Consider the following 20,048-nt stretch of genomic DNA (forward strand, 5'->3'; position numbering starts at 1 on the left):
ATTTATTTATAGTACTTTCCAGAGTTAAAATATGTAAATGGATATAAATTTTACTACCACAAAATGTTATGAATTGGGATCATTCTAATATCAGAAATCCAAACTATTTTTAGAGTAATTTGAAAGTATCTTTTATATGCTAACTCTTTAGACCATGTATTATCACAGAGCAAAAATAGCTGAAAACATTTTACTATGTGTGTCTCAAAAAAATTATACAATAAAGGAATTTTAGATCAACTAGTCAGCTTCAAGGAAAACCATAGTGAGATGTTTGTTAATTATGGTAGCCTACAGTTAGCCTACACTAAAGGAGATATCCAGAACATCTCACTTCAGTACCACCACTACACAGAGTCAACGGGGATGATTCAGAGAACTTTACACAAATGGACACAGCTTTACTGAAGTATCCTCTGGACTTCTCTATTAGTCCATTGACTATATTAGGTGTCTAGAGAGCTTGAGAATCTTAAGTGGTCAAGTTCATTTTAAGGTTTTCTGCAATATGATATAACATCTTTTATGGTAAACAACATCTGTATATTTAGACATCATACCCTATCTGCAAACAGGCTTTTGAGTACAGTTCCAGGCTACTCTATTCCCAGGCTTACAATTTGGTCAACCAAGCAATTCCAAGGAAGAGGTGGAAACCCACATGCATTAAAAGAATGTGATGATGTACTGGCAGTGTCAGGACTCTTGTCAGGGAGATACACATATCAGCTAAATTTAAACATTAAGATAACCTAAATTAGGAACCTAATGACCTATAGCGATTGCCTAGCTAGGGTGATTAGGTTCCTAATGAAGAAAAACAGGTGTCCTCTTTGGTGACTCTCCAATAAAGTCCCAAATAAGGAGGGTTCCTTCTCCCCATTAACCATAAAAACAGTCCTCAATGGTTCCTCCCTAAAGATTAGCTACATATAGACTTAATTAGTTCATATAGACTTAATCGATTCTTCCAGAATTAAAACTCTATCAAGAAAACTTCAAGACAAAAACAATAGATGCAATACGAAAAGCACAATTAATTATTTTGAAATACTAACCTGAACAATCCAGACCACTTTTTAAGAAGTGTTTCATTGTACTGGTCTCTTATCTCAAATAAAAGATCAAAGAGTCGATTCACAGGAAAACCGTAGCCCTGAGGTAAAAAAAAATGAAAAGGATGGATGATTCAAGAAATAATACATACATTCTTATATCACTTCAAAATTCTGAGATGGGACTGATTATTCAATCTTATCCCTTCTATAAAACAAATTATACTACTGTAAATACACCATTACAATTAGAAGATTACATATTAATTTTTTAGTAAATATTTTATGCCATGCTTTCAGTTTTCAAGCAGAAATTTGTCCCATTTTTCTGTAATATTTAAGTTGCTATTTATGCAAAAATCTATCTTCTTCATCAGTCTGTTAAACACTGCAAGAATACTTTTTAATGATATTTATCTGGACTTCTAGTTACACAGTTAACAGTAGCTGGAATGCTAATTCTTGCTTAAGATCAGAAGTAAAACATTGTCAAAAGACAAAAACGTACAAAAATTACAAAGCTAACAATGATTTTGCATACATATGAATAACTAGATGCTAGCTGGATAACCCAGAATGCATACACTAAGTTAGTAATTCTGAAGAGGTGGAACAAGGGCAAGAAATATAAAATTATAATTAATTATTTAAATATTGTGTTATTTTGTACTTGATTCATATATATGACTGAGAGATCCAAAGCACTGTATTTACTCATCTAAAGGAATAGTTTTACTCTGTGAATTTCAGTTAAATTACTAATATAATACCTACCTGCAAAGTATCAGCAAATACTACAATGAGATTCTTTAGTTCCAGAACAAGATCAGGATCACTGCAATATGACTGAAAGTGAGAAATTCTGGTTTTGTTAAAATGGTTTTAAATAGTGGACATATGTTTTCAAAGAACATTAGCACAGAAGGTTAAATTCTCCAGCCTTACCCATTTACCTAACTGACTGTCTTGGTGAAAAACAACTTATACTCACTTATCTTTACCTAGTGTAGTTATATAAAAGCCTTTGCTCAATTTCTTATGTGAAAGTATATATCAGTAGTACAAAGCTCAGAAAAAGTAAACTAAAATATGAGATGCAATAAAAATTAGTGTTGAACTGAGATTCAAAATCAGCAAATTACATTTGTTTTAATGGAATATAAGCATACATCAAAATGCTTTGCTAAATTAACATCAGAGATTTCCACAGGAATTTCTTTTGAACACTAAGCCTGGGTCTAACCAGTGCTAACACTGTACCACCTCAGACAGTTTCCCAGATGTAAGGGCAAAACCCTATAAAAATACTTTCTCAGTATTTACTCAAATTACAGATTTGATGAAAAAAGGTCAGACATTAAATTCTTTAGTAGACTAAATGACTGAAACTTGATTTTTACCCTAACTTCATTATTTTCAATAGTGGATAAAGTACAAAAATACTTATATTTATATAATTTAAAGCATCATGGTAGTGTAAAATTGGTTAGAGACTATATTTGACTGTTTCAGCTTTCTTTAATTTTTGCTCTGAGTCTACTTAAATAAAGTAAGGGTTTGGTTTGCAACACCTCATAAGACAATACATATTTATCTAAACATTATTCTGTACTAGGATGATGTTAGAAAGAGACTGTCATAGAATTGGTTTTGATAGGAGTTATGCATTTTAAGAAGAAATAACGATCAACTACATCAATGACATTACACGGAAGAGTTCTTTAAATTAGAGATTACGTTATTTCTTAAAGTACTGTACTCTTAAATAGGTCTATAAATCTGTATGCAGTCAACTAACCTGCAAAGTATTTAGCTTAAAAAAATACATGAATATCTCTTAATTTATTCCAATCCTCTGAAATGAATTAAAAAGTCATTAGACCATCTCATATAACACTGATCAGTAAAGTTCCTGTGATAAAATTATAGCTGCAATCTGAATTTTTCCCCAGTTTTTCTAAGTATATATGGATAGTAAAATATTCCTCAAATTAAAGTCCAACTGTACTAAAAATAACATTCTATTAAGAAACCACTACTGGCAAACATTAAAAAAGATAAAGATAAAACTTTTCTACTTTTTCTGTTTGCAAATATTACGTCAAACCAGCCCTTACTGGTAAACTCAAGCAATTCGCTATCAGTCAGTCTCAGTGAACAATGGTATTCCACTGATTTTCGCTGAGGAATAAGAAATAGCACACAGTATCATTTGAAACGGAACAGAAATGTAACTTCAGGAGGTACCCTATGAATATACTGAAATACTCAGCTGATACGGAATTACATTCTAACATCCTGAAGATTTTTCCAATACCTTTACTTCAACATAAACATATTACTAGTATAGCACTGAAGAGATAGCTCCAAGGGTTTTGCTGGTGGAGTTTATTTTGGAAACACAGCATTTGGAATGATAATTAGGAACTATTTCCTGGTGGTGCTTTCAGTGCTGAACTATTCAATCTGATCTAATGAAGAGGTCAGTCGAGACTAATGAGGAAGGATTGCAATAATAACAGCAGATTAACTCTGCATATTCTAAGCTGCTGGACTAAGAGAACGTTTGGAAGACCCAGTGAGTTGTAAATCAGTGAAGGATTATGCAAATAGCCCATGGCTGTGGATCACAGCCTGATACTGTTGGGAAAAAACAAAAGCTTGGCAGGCTCCCTCCCATATCTGAGCAATTTTTAATCACAAGGAAAAGAAAACATGAGAGAGGTGTAATTTTTCACTTTCTTATTATCTCAGTTTTATACACACAGAACTCTTGGGTAAAAGATTTTAAACTGAAATACTGATAAATCTTTTCACTTACTGAATGCGTTCTAAGAACAGCAATGATCTTTGAAAGGGCCATGTTCCAGAGTTCATCAGTGTATGTTCTAGTTACCAGTCCTTGGGTTACGTGTAATATGTGGTCTTCTACTACAAAGAAACTAAAATAAAGCAATACTTAAATTAAGTTGTCTTTTAACATTAGAGCAAACTCTTTCGCACACAAGTATAGTCAAACCCTTTCCCACTGGAGACGTAACACTTTGGTAGGTTTGGTGTTCTGCTTTGCCCAGCACAAAGTCAAACTGTGAAAAGCTTGTTTTGTGCCCCCTGGAGCCCAGGGTGCTGAAGGGTCCTTGTGGGGCACCATACTGGTAGGATATGAATGCTTTTCATTGCTCAGATTCAGCTACCAACACCCACATGATTTGTGCAGAAACTGAATCTTGCGGAAGTTTTTGGACAATGGGAGAAAAAAGGGTAAATTAAGAATGAGTATAGTACATCTGAAATAAATCTCCATTTAGAAAACTTACCCTACAATCTGGCTGAAGTATCTTCTATAGCCTTCTACCGTTTCATGCTTGCAGTGAAAAAGAAAAGAAGATTAAGAATAAAAATACCATTAATTATTAGGTACAACGTAATTCAATGCAAAAAGTAAAGTATTGGTTACCATGCTTGATTGCGGCTGCAGAACTAATCTTGCTTGTTTCCTTCTTTGCTTTCTGTAGTAATTTTCAAATATTTCTCCGTCACCCTAAAAGAGGACAAAAATAGTTAAAACAAGAACATTTTTTCAGTATTACAAGACACTTTTTAAAAATAATGGTAGAATTCTCTGTCTTAAACTAAGCCACATATTTTGCATTTGTTCCACATAGAGACTTCCAGCTGACATCAATGAAGTTTTGCATGCATGAAATATACAGATTACTTAAAAAAAAGCACAGTCTACGCAATGTACCATAAAGAAAAAAATGCTTATATCTATTGTATTTCATCATACAGTATTAGACATTTTAAGCAATATTTATGTTTTAAACTATAGCCTTCCGACTATATTAATGCTTACAGATAAGGCATATTACCCATTGTTCTATAACTGAAACTCTAAGCCTCTTAAAATGGTTCTTTAGGTTATTCAAGAAACTGACTGCATTGCAAAGTTAAGTTACAATGCTGTTTCTGTGTTTATATGATACATCTGAATGCAAGCGCTTTGACAGAGCACAACAGAGTTATTGAGTATTTGCTTATTCTCTTTGGAATTGCTAAATATACTGAGAATGGATGTGGATTTTTCTCCTGTCACAGTCCTCAAAATACAACACCCTCTGTGCCTAATGATTACATTGTGAGGAATTCAAGTGACATCCAAGCCATCTCATTAAGATGACCATTCAGTAGAAACCATCTGTCCATTTGAAATCAGTGCTACATTCACTTATCTACCTACTGAATGCAATGTAATTTGTATGCAAGCAGAATAACGCAGCTTAGCATTTTTAAGGTTGTTTTTTACATCATGAGTCTATTATTACGCCTGTGCTATTTAGAATTCCATTACTTGGACTTCCAAAAAATCTTCAAAAAATAAAAAAAAAATTTGAATCAAAATATTACAGAGACTGCATGCTACTGTAATGCTACAGCATTACTTACCTAACTCTTTTATAAGATGTAACAAAGAAAATTTAATTTTAATATTTTAAGTTCATAATGAGTATTTTGTCATATTTAGAAATAATGCAAACCTAGCAAAATATAAAAGTAAAAAAAGAAATTTTGTTTAAAAATAAACCCACTGTAAATTAGATGTATATTTTACAGGACACTTTCTACTATAGGAGAAGTTTACAGTCTGCTGTAATTCATACTAACACATACATATCAGACATGCTAAACAGTCATTTCCAGCCCAAATATTCAACACAGTTTTCAGATGCACAAAGCCATTATTTAATTCTACTCCCAATGCCAAATCTCTACTCAGTCCTGACAGAAGCTTCTCAAGTGAAAAAGACTAGGTGCTCTTCTCAAATCCACACCAAATACTGAGATGTAAAATATCTCATGAATAATTATACACTATGCTATCTTATGCAATCAAGATCAGCAATTCAGGCATAACAACTATTTTAAACATATGCTCTAAAGCAATCAGTAGAGTACAGCAGCTATTCTGGTGATTCATGCACTAAATAAGCAAAGGAAAGCCAAGATAAAATATACCTAAATAATGTATTTCTTTTGCCCAGCTTCCAAAAGTTTATGCATTTATATCAACAGAAATAACAAATCAGTTAATGCTAGGTTATAAATTGTAAGAATACTGCTCATATATCAAATGATTCGCACTATAGTAACATTTATTTTATACTAACATAGCATTTAGTTAAAAGGTAATATTGCATACAAAAGGGTGTTTTCAGTAAAAATTAAATGTACAGCATCTCACATAATGACATTGTTATATATAATTGTATATTGCTTAAATATACAGTCTCAGTGTAAAGACTACCCTATCAAAAATATGACTCCTTCCACCACCAAAAGGAGTAATGGAGAAAAAGGGGTAAAAAAAAGAGGCTAACTTCACTAATACATAATGATGAGAGTGACAAATATAACACTGAAATTATGCGGGATGTCTCTCACATTTAAAACGCAGAAATATACAGTCATAATGGGCCATATAAACTGTCTCTCGCTTTATGCTTCTCAGACACATCACAGGAAGTTGCAAGAAACTCAAAATTAGTAAGTACAATATAAGCTGCCGTGAAATAAAAGTTTCTTCCCATCTGAACAGCTAGTAAATATTTTAGTCAGTCTTATTTAACTATGGATTTTTTTTTCTATATAAGAGATTCACTTTTTAATTTTTTTTAATAAACTCATCATTCTACTGTATAGACGTTAAGCAGTCTAAAGAAAGCTTAGTTGTCAATACATACACGATCATTTTTGGTGTGTATGTATCTTGCAATCACAAGATTGTATGTACTCATTTTGAGATATAAAAAAGAGTAGAAAACTTGTTCTATGTTAAAAGAGAATATTTTCTACAGCTTTGTAGGAGAGAGAGAATTCACTAAGAAGGTGATGTTTGCTGTGAGATAAGTCTTTGATATACTAGTGTAATGAATTTTGTATAAACTCCTCTCCTTTGCTGTCATCATAAAGTTTTGTAAACTCCAAAAAAAAAATTTTTACAATAGGAGGTAAAAGAGAGGGAATCCAAGAAGTGGTTAACGCACATCTCTTGATATTGTTACCATGGCTTATTAATCAGATGATGTTGGCAGGAAAGACAGAAGCCCTATTCTGAAGACATCAACAAGCCTTTTTTCTAAGGGGCTAAGGGCTTTTAACATCAGAGAGCACTCCCAAGTTGTTTTCTGCCTCCAGTAAATTTGTAAGCTGGCAAATGTTCTTTCTGTGCAAACCCAGAGAGCATATTCTTGGATCAAGGACCCAACATCAGGATCCTTGACACAGTGAAGACCATAATCATATATTACTTTTAAATGTCATCTATCAATTTTATTTCCTGTTCCATTATTACACTAAAGGAAGAATATGCAGAAGTTGTCAGCTGGTCTACTTTATGTTACTCATGTTACTTCATACTTATTTCCTCTGTAGAAAGAAAGGGTTTACTCTTTTATAACAGTTCTGGCAGCCTTTCTGTTCCTTTTCACTGATATGAATAATTACTGATGTAATTACGGATACTTTTGTTTGGATTCCTTCTTTAAGAAAAATTAACAGTGAAATAACACTAAAAATTATTTCAAGATACAAGCTTTCACATTACACAGCTGCAAGCGTTCCACAGGAAGAATCTAACCCAACCTGAATGGTCAAAGCCAGGTCCAACTGAAATTGTACGATTACCAATACTCAAAAGTATTTCATCTATACGCCCTTAACATTTTTTTCTGTATGTAATCTGAATTCAAAAGTAACTGAGACATAGGAAAGGTGAGAAAATAATAAATCATTTGCTACTGAGTTTCCCCCAAAAAAAGTTTTCATCCTTGTTAGCTTGTGCACTCTTCTTCCACAGAAGCTAAAATGGGGCTATTGTGTCTCTGCCATTGAATCTAATCTAATCTGCTTGAGTACAGTCTTTCATAATCTCCAGGTTTTGCTTGCTATTTTTCTCTGCTATTCTGATCTACACAAGAATTAGAACGAATATTCATACGTTTTGCAATATTGATCATCTCCCCCTAGTCATTCAGGTAACATAGAACACTAGGGGGAACTGCGAAAATGGTGGTATCAATATTGAAACATACATTTTACCATATTCTTAAAACCACTTACATAATTAGTAAGTCTTGCTGTGTGTCCTTTATAATGCATATAAAATAAAATATGCAGTCATGCCCTGTGTCCATGGTATATACATTTCAGCTGGTTCATCCAGAACTACAACTACTAGAAGAAATATGCTTGCTTGCTTGCAAAAAATAATAATAAAAAAGAACGTTCAACTTGAAAAAAAAAGTAAAAGATCTTTTAAAGTCACCTTAATACATACCAAAACAGAGTAAATGTGCAAACACCTGTAGACTGGAGAAAAGTCTACAAGATCTTGAGCAGTTAAAACCTGAGGAAAGGAAAAAGTTATAAATCTTAAAAAGCATATGATCTGCAAAATGTGACACAACACCAACAGAACTTGCCCACTTACTACGTACTTGGTAAGACATCTTACTGGAAAGGAAATGTCCCTAACTTTCAAATTCAGTCTTAGTGCCCTCATCTTTAAAACTGCTTGATTTGGCTTCTTAAATATTTGGAAATATTTAAGGAAGAACTAATCATTTAGTAGGGTGAGAAGTTAACAGACTGATAAATGTAAGTTTCGGGTGAATATGGAAATACATTGGGGTTGACAAAAGCCAGACCAAATTGGGTCCAGCAAAATTAACCATGTTGACAGGTTTTATGGCTATAAAACTGCTGTTTTGACACAAAGTGGTAGAATTAGTTTGCATTAATGACTTGAAGAGCAACTGCATCAGTCTTTTTGCCAGGAATTCAGAACCCAAAAAGAGACCGTTCTAACACGGAAGAGTAAATTAACTGCTTGACTTCCTTCTCTCTTTGTCTTACAGTATTAGATTTTATCTGAGTTATGAAAACATTCTTTTCACAGGGTTTTCCACCATTTAGACCTTAGATTTAAAGGTCTGAATATTTACCATTTTATTCAATGTATGGATACTAAGTGTTCAATAGCTGAAAGGCTTCTAACACAAGCTGAAGTCCTCAACAAAGAAATGCTGGCTTTAGCAACAGAGGAATATTCCAGTGGGTCCAATAACATTTGCAGTGGGCAGATACTATATAATATAACTTGCAATTTAATTCCTGAATAATTAAAATTTCTATTCAATTGAATGTCCCCAAACATGATACTGAAGCTATCATTCATACAATTAATATTTTGCACTTTGTTTTCCCCCTAAAATGCTGATCCCGTCCGGTGTCCCTTGAAAGTGTTCTCTTGTCCCTTCTAACATTGTTCCATCTATAGACAGCATACTCCAAGCTTTGTTCAATAAAACTACAAAATCCACTTTAAATAAGATGTACTGATTTAGTAAAACATCACCTCTTCTTCATGTTCATCATCTTCTTCAAATGTTCGCTTCAATGTAATTTCGTTCTTGGATTCCAAAATTCTGCTTCTACCTAAATGCATATTCCGACCATAGTTTACGTTATTCTGCTTCGGAAGAGTGGTACTAAAGGTTTTCTGCTGTTGTGCCTGTTTTAAAAGTAGTACCAATTGAGAGGGTTGTAATGCAAATTCCATCATTGATGAGTACATGCTATGCCATGAAAAACAGGTGGTGATATTGAATACAAATCAGGGTAACTGCAGGATGTGTGCTCTCAACCTGTACTGCTGATTTTGTCCTTAATCAGTTTCAGGTGATGAATTCTAGTTCTGAATTCATCAAAACAGCTATTTTTTGCATGTTTTTTCCCAAATCCCCAGAATGTAGTAGAAAAAAAATTTACAAAGTCATCTTCCCAACTTTCCCAATCAAACTGCAAGCACAGAATCAACATTTAAATGAAGTACAGTTACAACTTTCCAGCTATTTGTTTGCTGTTTTCAGTTAAGCCCTAGCAAACAGTCAGCTGCAGAAGTCAAACGCACTATGTTGTCCATATTGTTGAAAGAAATGCACCAAGGTAGCACTGTATAATCTTGTGTTTAAGTGTGGAGAGATGCTCTTTTCCTCAGGTATGGCACGGGACAATACAATATCCAGTACCCAAAGAACCCTTGTTGAGAGACACAGTTAAGTTTCATTTATACTAATAAACACTGCATTTTACAAGAATTTAGTTTCTGAAAGACAAAACAAAATTCTAAAAATCTTAGATGACAAAATGGCAGCCCAACATGAACTCTGCTCAACAAGAAGTCAAGTTAAAACTTCACTTGCTCTCCAAATAATTTTTAAAAGCATTAACTGCTTGCCCAGAACTTGCCCTGCATCAGTGCTTTGAAGTGGCAGAGTATTTTGTGATAGAATAGGCAATGGCTCCATCCGTCCAAATCTCATCCTGGCTCAGTTCTCCTCAGTTCTCTTCCCTCTTAGCATGCCTCTGAATGGTAATATGCCAATAATATACCCTGTATTAGTAGCACTTCAGAAAGAACTGGGCAGTAATCTCAACGCATCGTTTAGTCTTATTCATCCTTGCAGGCTGGCCAGATGTGCTGCTCTGTTTTGGTGCAGTAGCTGAGTTACAGACCACCTAGTAGCTGACTACTCAAAGCATTTCACAATTTTATTATTTATTTATTTATTTATTGCAACTTAAGATACACAGAACTTTCCCTTCCATTCCCAGGGAGGAAAATACTTCTTGTCTAGAACACAGATACAAATCTGAAAGGAAAAACTGAATGCTACCGAGGGATAATGCTGCTGCCTCCTGTATTAGACAGAGACTACTGGAATTGTCAACTTCACATCCAGAGGAAGAAACTACATGAGATGTTAGCATTTGTTTTGCAGCTTTAGGTCAGTTTCCAAGTCATCCTGTTAGGTAGACTTACCTGCTTCATTGCAGTTTCCCCAATTCTGTCAGAATGCTTTCGAATACTCTCTAAGAAATCCTTGAGATCTGACATAGAAATTTCTTTTATTTCTTCACGTAGCTTTGGAAGATTTTCCATCATTATCTGGCAAAAACGGTATTGGCTAACTCTAGGAAGATACAGATTTTCTAGCTGTTCCATCGTCTTTAAAGCAGAGTAGTACCTACAAAGAGATTAAAAGCAAATTATATAGCTTTCTTATCAAATTTAAATAAAACACATTATTAGATATAGCATATCAATATCATACATGCAATCAATAAGCATTTAATTAAATTACTGTGTTCTTAGAAAAATGAGTAATGTGAAAAAAAAGGTCATCCATACACAGCTTTCATTTGGAAAAAAACAAACAAACAAACAAACAAAAACAGTCAACTGTCAGAGCAACTCAGTCAAGTCAAGATTTTAAGTAGACTTCTATGTAGCTCTTCTGATCAATATATTCCTAATACCACATGTAGAAGCTTGTGGAACAGAGGCATTAAAGTTTTAACAACTCTCTCTCCTTCTAGATTGATTTTTTTGTTGTTGTTTAAATTAATTTTTGGTTTTGAAACACAAATTGCCAATCATTCAACACTGCAGTATATGTACCAAACAACGAAAACAATCTTGGAAAAGTGTGCCTGCATGTATGTGATTTCTTTAGGTGTATGTGAACACACACACATCCATACCCACTCTCCTTCCACCATCTGTAGCTAGAAAAGACATGCATAAACTTATCTTGAGGAACATTTTTTCCAGCAGTCTTACATATTTTGCTGTAAGTCATGCATCTAATTTACTGTTCTAACAAAGTACAGCATACCCCACCAACAAAATGACTGCTTTGAATAAGCTTTAAGGTCAGAAGGTTTTCCAAACAAAAAACAGCAAAGATTGTATAATTTGCAGTGTTCTTCAGTGTTCTGTTAGCCTACAGACTATTTGTAGGCAGAAATACAGAAGACATGGCCTGAAAAGGGGAAAAAAGGAAAACACCAAGAAATATTTCTTCTCAAGTCTTCTTCAAGATTTCTTCTCAATTATAAAGATAGGTAACTGTAGGGGAAGGAGTGAAACAAGCTATACTGAAATTGGTTGTCTACACACAAAATATCACAATAAAGTACTTTTTCATTAATCTTTTTCATAATAAAGTTATTTAAATGAAATTATGGAGCATTTCAGGAAAAATGAAAATATTTTTAATACTTAAAATTTCAGGAAAAATAAAAATAACTTGTATCCATCATATAAAATAAATGATATTGAAAATGCTGTACTGACAACAGGATCTGAACTCCCAGTAAATTATTACAAAACATTTTATATGAATATTGCACAAGATTATTACTTTTAGTACATACAGTTTAATATGTAATAGGACAGCAATTATCTGTAGATGTGAATTTTCCTTTGCACAGCATTCTTACCAGCCACTCAATCCAGGAGGCTTTTATAAAAATGCATTTATTTTGGCCTATTATAACGGATTAAAGTGAACCAATGCCTTCTAGCTTGGTATTGAATGGGAAAAGGAGAAAAACTGAGATCAAACTCAGTTAACTTGCTATTTAGTTCCAAACCTTTCCAAAAATGCAAAGCAATATCCTTAGCCCATTTTTAGCTTTTTGTTTTACAACCTTGGCTCCTTTTTCTTTTTGAAGTCCTACACAATCAGCAATGTAAAATAACTGAATCATTTTGAAAGGGAAAAGCAGAATATCTGCAATGTCCATTGAAAATGTTCAAGAAAAACTAGAAACGTGTACTTTTTCACTTGTGGTTCTTCTGGATATTACTTTATAGATAGAATAGGTCTTCATGTTCAAACTGAAATAAAATTCAAACTGATGCCTTCCCTTCCGCAGACAAGCAATAGTAAGTTGTTAATAGTTTAGTTGTAACTTAATGGTTCATTCTGAAATAAACACATTTTTGTTTTTAATTTTCTCAATCAATGCATTTCTAAGCTAAGCTAACAATTCAGCATAGGCAGAGGATGGGAAAAACCTTCCCTTTTATTCTAGAACACAACTGCTTTCAGGAGACTGCAAATAAAGAGGTTTCAAGTGTAAATTAGGTGCTTTTGTTTATTATATGCTTGGTTTATATAAAATATACATAAGGCAACAGGAATGTTGCAGATAAGAATGGGTCTGGGGGTATTATGTGTGTGGTTTTTTTTTTTTTTTTTAAATAGCAAATGACCAAGAGGGGCCACATGGTGAGATTTCTGGGGAATAAAACCATAATAGCATCAAAATCGTATAAAAGGTTTGTATTTAAATTATACAGATCAGCTTATCAGAACACTGTTAGTTCATCTGGAAGGTTTTTGACTGCTGTTTCCAAGATCAGAATTAACATAATCCATTTTAAATCCATTCTAGAGTCGCTTACTAATTATATATATATGGAGCTCAAGACCTTGCCCTTTTAGCATCTGTTCAGATAAAGCACTGAAGTCTTATTAATTTGAAGGTCACTTGCAGGCCAGGATTTAAACTAAAAAGTTTTGCATATCATTTCATGGAATGATGTATTTGTATATTTTCCTTTAAAAACATTCCATAGATTTAACTCAATGCTGAAGATTGCCCATTTAAATATAAATGAGTTAAAGAAGCATTTTCAGTGTTATTTTTGTCATATAAATGTAGCAGTCACCTATCTATTCTTCTGAGCTAATATTGTAAGAATATGTTTTCCAAAACAAATCTTGTAAGTTTTGAAACTGAAGACAGAAATTTGAAACACCAATGGAGGTCATTCAATAAGACTGTACTGAACTGATCCATCTTGTCATTACTGCCACAACACTGTAAAATGGATTGATCAGACCTTTAATAACATCTCCACTATAAAAATTGAAACTTCTAAAATCGACAAAAAGTGGGACTAGAAAACAAACAAATAAAACCACAAGATTTTTTAACAGTGGAGTGTCATTTGGAGGCAGATATGAGAATTACTGTAACTTACTAAAAAAGCTCCAAGTTAAAATAGAGCAGTCAAGAACTGACACAGGATGGGAGCAAGATGAATTCAAAGGCTGTGTATTTTATTGAGTAGAAAGCATTTGCACGCAAGTATTTGTGTACAGAAATGTACAGTTATGTAACTAAAACTCCCCATTGAAAAAAAAAAAGAGATAATCTTGAAATTCTCATTTTAATTTTATTAAGAAACAGAAAGAATTTACTAAGAAAAAAACATTATCTGAATTGTGTGCTTCATTCGGAGTCAAATACTATATATCCCTCTTATTACATTTCCATTGATTAAACACTCAAAATTTTTTGTTCTCTATCAAAACAAAATAAATGTAAGGGAGTTGATTAGAATTTTTCAATAATAAAAGAAGAGTCAAATTCACACATTGAAAATGCAATTGAAAATATGTTACCTTTCACTACACAAAAAACTTTTTTTTTATTTCTAGTTGTCTTATAGTTGTCTTTATAATTCAACACCTGATTTTTAAGGTTCTCCAGCATACTAACGTTAACAGTTGCCCAAAGGACTAGCAAATGAGAAGATCAAGGCACCACTATTCTGAAACTTCTGGATAGTGAGTCAAAAGTTCAGTATTTCTGAAAATGATATGGAACAGTTCCTGTGTGACAAAAAAAAAACAAGTTCTATGGAATACCTTTTTTATCCATAATGATGTGGTAGGTGTCCATTCTTTAAAATAGAAATTATCAAACAAATAATGTTGTGGAGATGGTGAGAAAGAAAGCAGCTATCAGCACAGTAACAAATGCCTATTTTTAGGGTGCTTCTTTTGTTGTTGTTATTGTAGTTATTGTTTTGTTTTGTTTTGGGGAAGGGGGTTGCCAAAAGCAGGATGCCACTAGGAAGTATTGATATGCAGTTGGTAAAGTCCAGTGCTTCATTTTGACATCATTCTAAAACAATGCAGAAAATCAAATTGGCATCACTTTTTATCTGCTCTATCTACCCTTCTCATACAGATATGAGAACCAAGTTATACAAACTATGAAGTTTCCCTATTTGTATTCTCCATGTCTTAACATTTATTTGAATGCATGGAATGTTTATGCAGAGAAAGGTTGCATGACTCTCTTAGTGAGCCTTAGTAACCTAAAAGACTAAATAACTGTCTTTTCCACAGTTCAGAAGAAGGTATAGCAAGGTCAGAAAATAAACCCGAGTTTTTCAGGGCAAAAAGCTCAGTCTGAAAGACCATAGTCTTTCTTTAGTCCTTCCCAGAATAGACTGAAGAAGATTCAGCAACAACCTTTGCAGATTTAATCATTTAATTATTTTCATTTTATGTTGGGGGTGTTTATTTGTTTGTTTGTTGTTTTTAGTAATACTTACTGTGAAAGAATTTTTGCAAAAACACCAGTTTTAATGACTCCAATTAGACTGGTCATCCACAATCACTTGAGGCAGCTGGGAGCTCTTTCCAGCGAAACATATCAAAACCCAAACACACAGGCCATGCCAACAGAGCTATATGAAACATGTAACGATCTTATCTCTGACTTAAAACTAAAGGAAGTCCACTAGGTGTTCTGAAGAGCAGTGGAGAAACCACGCCTCTCCCTTGTGCTTCCTTCTCTAAGACTTTAAACCCTCCATAAATCTTTCCAGCCAACTGTGTCTGTTTAGAGCAGATTCCTCAGTTATTTTCTCTCACAACTATAGTTCTTGTCAACTTGTGTTATGCATGACTCAGGAAACAGATAAATAGGATACAGAGCCTTTCACCTCTAGGTCATCAGTTCAAACATAGCCCATGTTGGTAGTGACCAGAAGTTGCTACCATTCGATGACTTTTTGGACTCCTCAGTAAAACTTCATTCTGTCTGCATAAAGCAGAATGTGTTCCAGACCCCAAATCCCACATTATCTTAAGAGGTGGCCATCACGGAAAAAATAAATGGAATTCCAATTTTTATCGTAAAACAACTATTCCCCGTAATATAGAACATCCACACTTTCTTCTTCCCTCTTTTCAAATATTAGAAAGGCTAGTGTGACTCATAGTGCAAGATTTAAAGACAATGGAATAATGAAATTATATTCTAAAAGGCTCAAACAAACTCAAAAGAAAAGAGGTCTTCCCCCCCCCCTCCTTTTTTTTTAAGCCAATGAATGCTTTGCTGCATTCACAAAACTTAGTGAAGGCTTATGTGCAAAATTATCTTTGTCCAAAATAAACACTCCTATCATTTTGTTACGACAGGCTTTGTGAATGCTCATATCTCTGACTCTTCCAAGAAAGCCTCACAGCAAAACTTAGGAAGGTCAGTTTTAAAATTCCTTGTACCTGTACACATCAGCTATGAGCATTAGCACTGATGCTCTGCATGTCCTTGTCACTGCTGAACCACTTAGTGATAAAGACCAGGACACACTCACAATTTGGATTTGTTGCCTGGTAAGCCACAAGGAAATTATCATTTGAATTAATTGCAAGTTCTATGAAATATCCACCTATAGGCTGTATTATAGAGAATTGTAAGTCACAGGCAAAGTAGTAACCATAGTGTAGCTAATGAGATATATCTGAGCTGGAGCAGTAGCCTGCAGCAGAGTCTAAACCGTCTGTACTTCATGTGATTTCAAGGTATGGTACATCAAAGCTATGGTATCTCCCCTTTCCCTTAGATCTTTTTATGATATGACAAGGACATGTCCAAATCCCTCAATTCAGTACATCATTATTTGGCTTGCAACATTTAAGATTTCCTGTCTAGCAACTCCTTCCCCAGGAAAATTATGAATGAATCTTTTAAATAATGGAAATTTAGTTTTAAAGAATACTGATGCTTTTTCAGAAAGCCCATCAACCATCAGTGAACTCTAACTACAAAACTATTTTGTAAACGTAGAGTGAAAACGTTAAAAGCCATCTGCCATATTATCTCACTGAAGTGATCTCTCCACAATGATGTTAGGAATTATCATTTCCCTCAAAATTTTAAAGCCAGAATGCTGTTTATTTTGCCTGACAGATCAGGGGAATGGTAGAATGTAGACCTTGACCCTAGTGTTTCCAAATTTTCAACGTGCAAGAAGCAGCGCATTCTGCAGACCACCTTGCACAAGGCAGCAGGAAGTGGTGCAGCTCAGGCAGCACACCCTGCAGTACATTCTCCGAGCATACTAGCAGGGGCACTGGACTGTTTACATCCTTTTGCTGAGCTGCTCCAAAAATCACTGCAATGACATGCTGCCAGCTACTTCAAGCAAATGTCAAGACAGTGCTTTGCTCAGAAGAACTTGTGTATAGTAGTCAAGCTAATGAGATCTCCCAGACTGGGTCCTACCCAGCAGGTTTTGATTGTAATGTGATACAGCAAGTGCCATAGCATCAGGTTCTCCTCAAAGCACTCATATTTCTGGAGAAACACTCCCAGACAGCATGTGTGTACAAGTGTCACGTAGCACGTACATCGATGACAAAGATGCATCAGATTTGCTACAGTGCTGCTGATTAATCTGGTGTGTAGATCTGATCCATTTTGGACATGTCTGCACAGAGGCTTTACAGATGATTTACTCATACACAGAGGCAACTGTTTAGGATATTCAGGTGTCCAGCAGTATGACAAGAGGTGTTGCCTATCGAGACCACAGAAATCCAGACACACAGTCAAAAAGTACTTCCAGATTACACTGCATACATCTGACTATGCACAGATTGTTCTAAATGGAGACAGGTCCAGACAGAGTTGTTAGCAGGAGCTCCCTGCAGCGGTGCCAGGAGCACACAGAGGCAATGACAATGACCGCAAATCCAGCAGGGAAGAGAAAGCAATCAGTGTGACTGAGGCCGCGTGAAGCGCACCAAGGGACAAGGTAGCAATGATTCTGTAGAAAGCAGAAAAAGAAGAAGCGGTATTCCTGGGGTGGGCGTGCATGAGGTACAAGGTGGCAGCAGTGGCCCTGTGGGACAGGATGACAGCTGCAGGGAGGCAGGGGCAGCCAAGCAGCTGTGGAGAGAGAACTGGGAATCCTGGGGTTACAGCTGCAGCGAGTGGAGCTCGGAGAAAACGGAAAAAGACGACAACAGAGGAAGGAGCAACTGGTGGGGTACCAGTCAAAAAAACATTATAATAGAATTTTATTTTTATTATAGAATTTTATTTTTCATTATGGTTTTGATTATGTTTGCTTTTTATTTTCTTTTCAACACAGATGAAAAAACACAACACTTTCTGCACTTATTCTCATAGTCCTACATACACAAAAGCCTAGCACAGAGATATCAGACAGATCTGAAGAAAGATATATGGAGTAAAACGTCCTTTTTTCTTGGATTATAATTTTGATTTAATATATTGTGATAAATTATGCAGATATTAATGTACACTTTAATACTTTGTATTAATTTATTAATGCAAAGATCTTTACTCCCTAACAGTTGTGGTATTCTTGCATTTTAAACTGTTTCAAGTATTAAAAAAATACCTTCTACTTCACATTTTATAAACCCATTTTCATTGCACTTAATGCTTATTTAACTAAACATTATGTTTCATGGCAATCGTTAAGCTCCCAGAAGTCTTTATATTTAGTATAACATTTGTTCACTTGTATTGACATTCCTGAAACACGGACAAGATATTATAAAAAAAAAAAAGACTACGTACCACACTACAGGACTTAGACAATTTACTTGTCCGCACTAGTTTTTGCTAATCTACCAGTTTATTTACAAAAGTTGTATTTTTCTAAGAAAAATAAATTCACTCACCTTTTTACATTCATCTGTTCTTTTAATTTGCTGTACATTTCCAGCACTGCATAAAAACAAGCAGATTAACCCATGGATCTTATTGTGGCTTTAGTTAATAAAAAATGCAACATATACTGTAAAGGACAAAATAAACCACAGAAAAGGATACGCTAAATTTGCCTTAGTCGATTCCTACTACGACAGAAATGTAGTAAAACTAGCAAAAAAAAAAAAAGATTGTAGAAAGCAGCTAAGGCAAAGAAAAAAAGCGTCAACCTCTTAACAGCTTTTAAATGAAAAAACAATTAAGATTAAACAGAATAGTAGACACTACACTTTGATCATTTGTTCACTTATTATGCACCATAACTTTATATGCATTACAAGTCTATGTCCTGTCTTCGTTAAATGGCAACACTACCATCTACTGTAATCATAACAAGTCAACAACAAGACTTTATGAAGAAAAGTTCTCAAATCTGTTTTACGCTAACATTACAAACAATATAGAGCTTGTGTAATCCTACAATATCACCTTTCTAAAACACTTTTCAGAGCCCTTAGGCTTTATTAAAATTAAGATTGCAATGACACAGCTAAAAGATGTTCAAATGGAATCATCAGTATTTTTCATAGAATTCAAACAGTAAAAAAAATTAAGCAACAAATTTATTGTTTATATTAAAAGTATGACTGCATTTAAAGTTGTATGTGGCTACATTGTTTGCATCGTTTATCTCTCTCTCAACGTCTTCTCACAAAGTGACATAATTACCCTATGTCAAACACTGTAAAGTTGCGGAATCTACATGCAGACAGCTTTCTAAAACCCAGCAATCCTTCTGCTAAACTGGATGTTACAAGAACACAACTTAAAAATAAAATTCTTTTGCATTTTGGCTATTGTGACTTACTTTTTGCCATCATATTCAGCTATCTGGCACTCACCTGGAAGACACAACTGTAGTTTTTCCACGACTGTTGTAATATTCCGTTGTTGAACTCTACATCGGATGATTTCCTCCGTTTGGGCTATCACCTTGGAGTGTTGTTTTTTTAAAAGAAAATTACAATGAAATTATGCAAATAAACTTAATTTGCTACAAATATTCATAATGCCCATATAGGAAGCACCATTTTCTCACCTCTTTCCCAGCATCCTGAAGCCTTCGGTTGGTATCAGTAACTTGGACCTTAAAAATAATTTCACCTTTGTTAGACAAATATGCATATATTGCCCTGATGTGACTGCTCACCCTTGTAATCAGATCATGCTTCATGAGAAACTTAGAACAAAGAAATGCAAATTCAAATTAACTCTACAGCTTGAACTTGAACTTTTGATCGCAAAGGGCTTTTG

At 34.3% G+C, this 20,048-nt stretch overlaps 1 protein-coding gene across 12 annotated transcripts in view; it reads right to left on the reverse strand.

The window, feature by feature from the left end:
• The window catches only part of EXOC6 (exocyst complex component 6), a 92,961-nt gene that overhangs the window by 52,526 nt on the left and 20,387 nt on the right, over positions 1–20,048 (reverse strand). For all 12 annotated transcript variants that reach the window (XR_014586958.1, XR_014586959.1, XM_083844724.1 and 9 more), the window contains exons 3-13: positions 19,834–19,881; positions 19,637–19,727; positions 18,707–18,752; positions 10,939–11,143; positions 9,472–9,627; positions 8,392–8,460; positions 4,513–4,596; positions 4,373–4,419; positions 3,877–3,997; positions 1,830–1,901; positions 1,059–1,156 (exon numbers count right to left, since the gene is read on the reverse strand). Coding sequence is in view for 10 of the 12 variants with exons in the window: in XM_083844724.1 (XP_083700850.1) it covers positions 1,059–1,156; positions 1,830–1,901; positions 3,877–3,997; positions 4,373–4,419; positions 4,513–4,596; positions 8,392–8,460; positions 9,472–9,627; positions 10,939–11,143; positions 18,707–18,752; positions 19,637–19,727; positions 19,834–19,881 (1,037 nt within the window). In the remaining 2 variants the exon portion in view is untranslated. The remainder of the gene's footprint in view (positions 1–1,058; positions 1,157–1,829; positions 1,902–3,876; positions 3,998–4,372; positions 4,420–4,512; positions 4,597–8,391; positions 8,461–9,471; positions 9,628–10,938; positions 11,144–18,706; positions 18,753–19,636; positions 19,728–19,833; positions 19,882–20,048) is intronic.

The sequence above is a fragment of the Anser anser genome (genome assembly GCF_964211835.1).
Source record: "Anser anser genome assembly, chromosome: 7".
NCBI lineage: Eukaryota > Metazoa > Chordata > Aves > Anseriformes > Anatidae > Anser > Anser anser.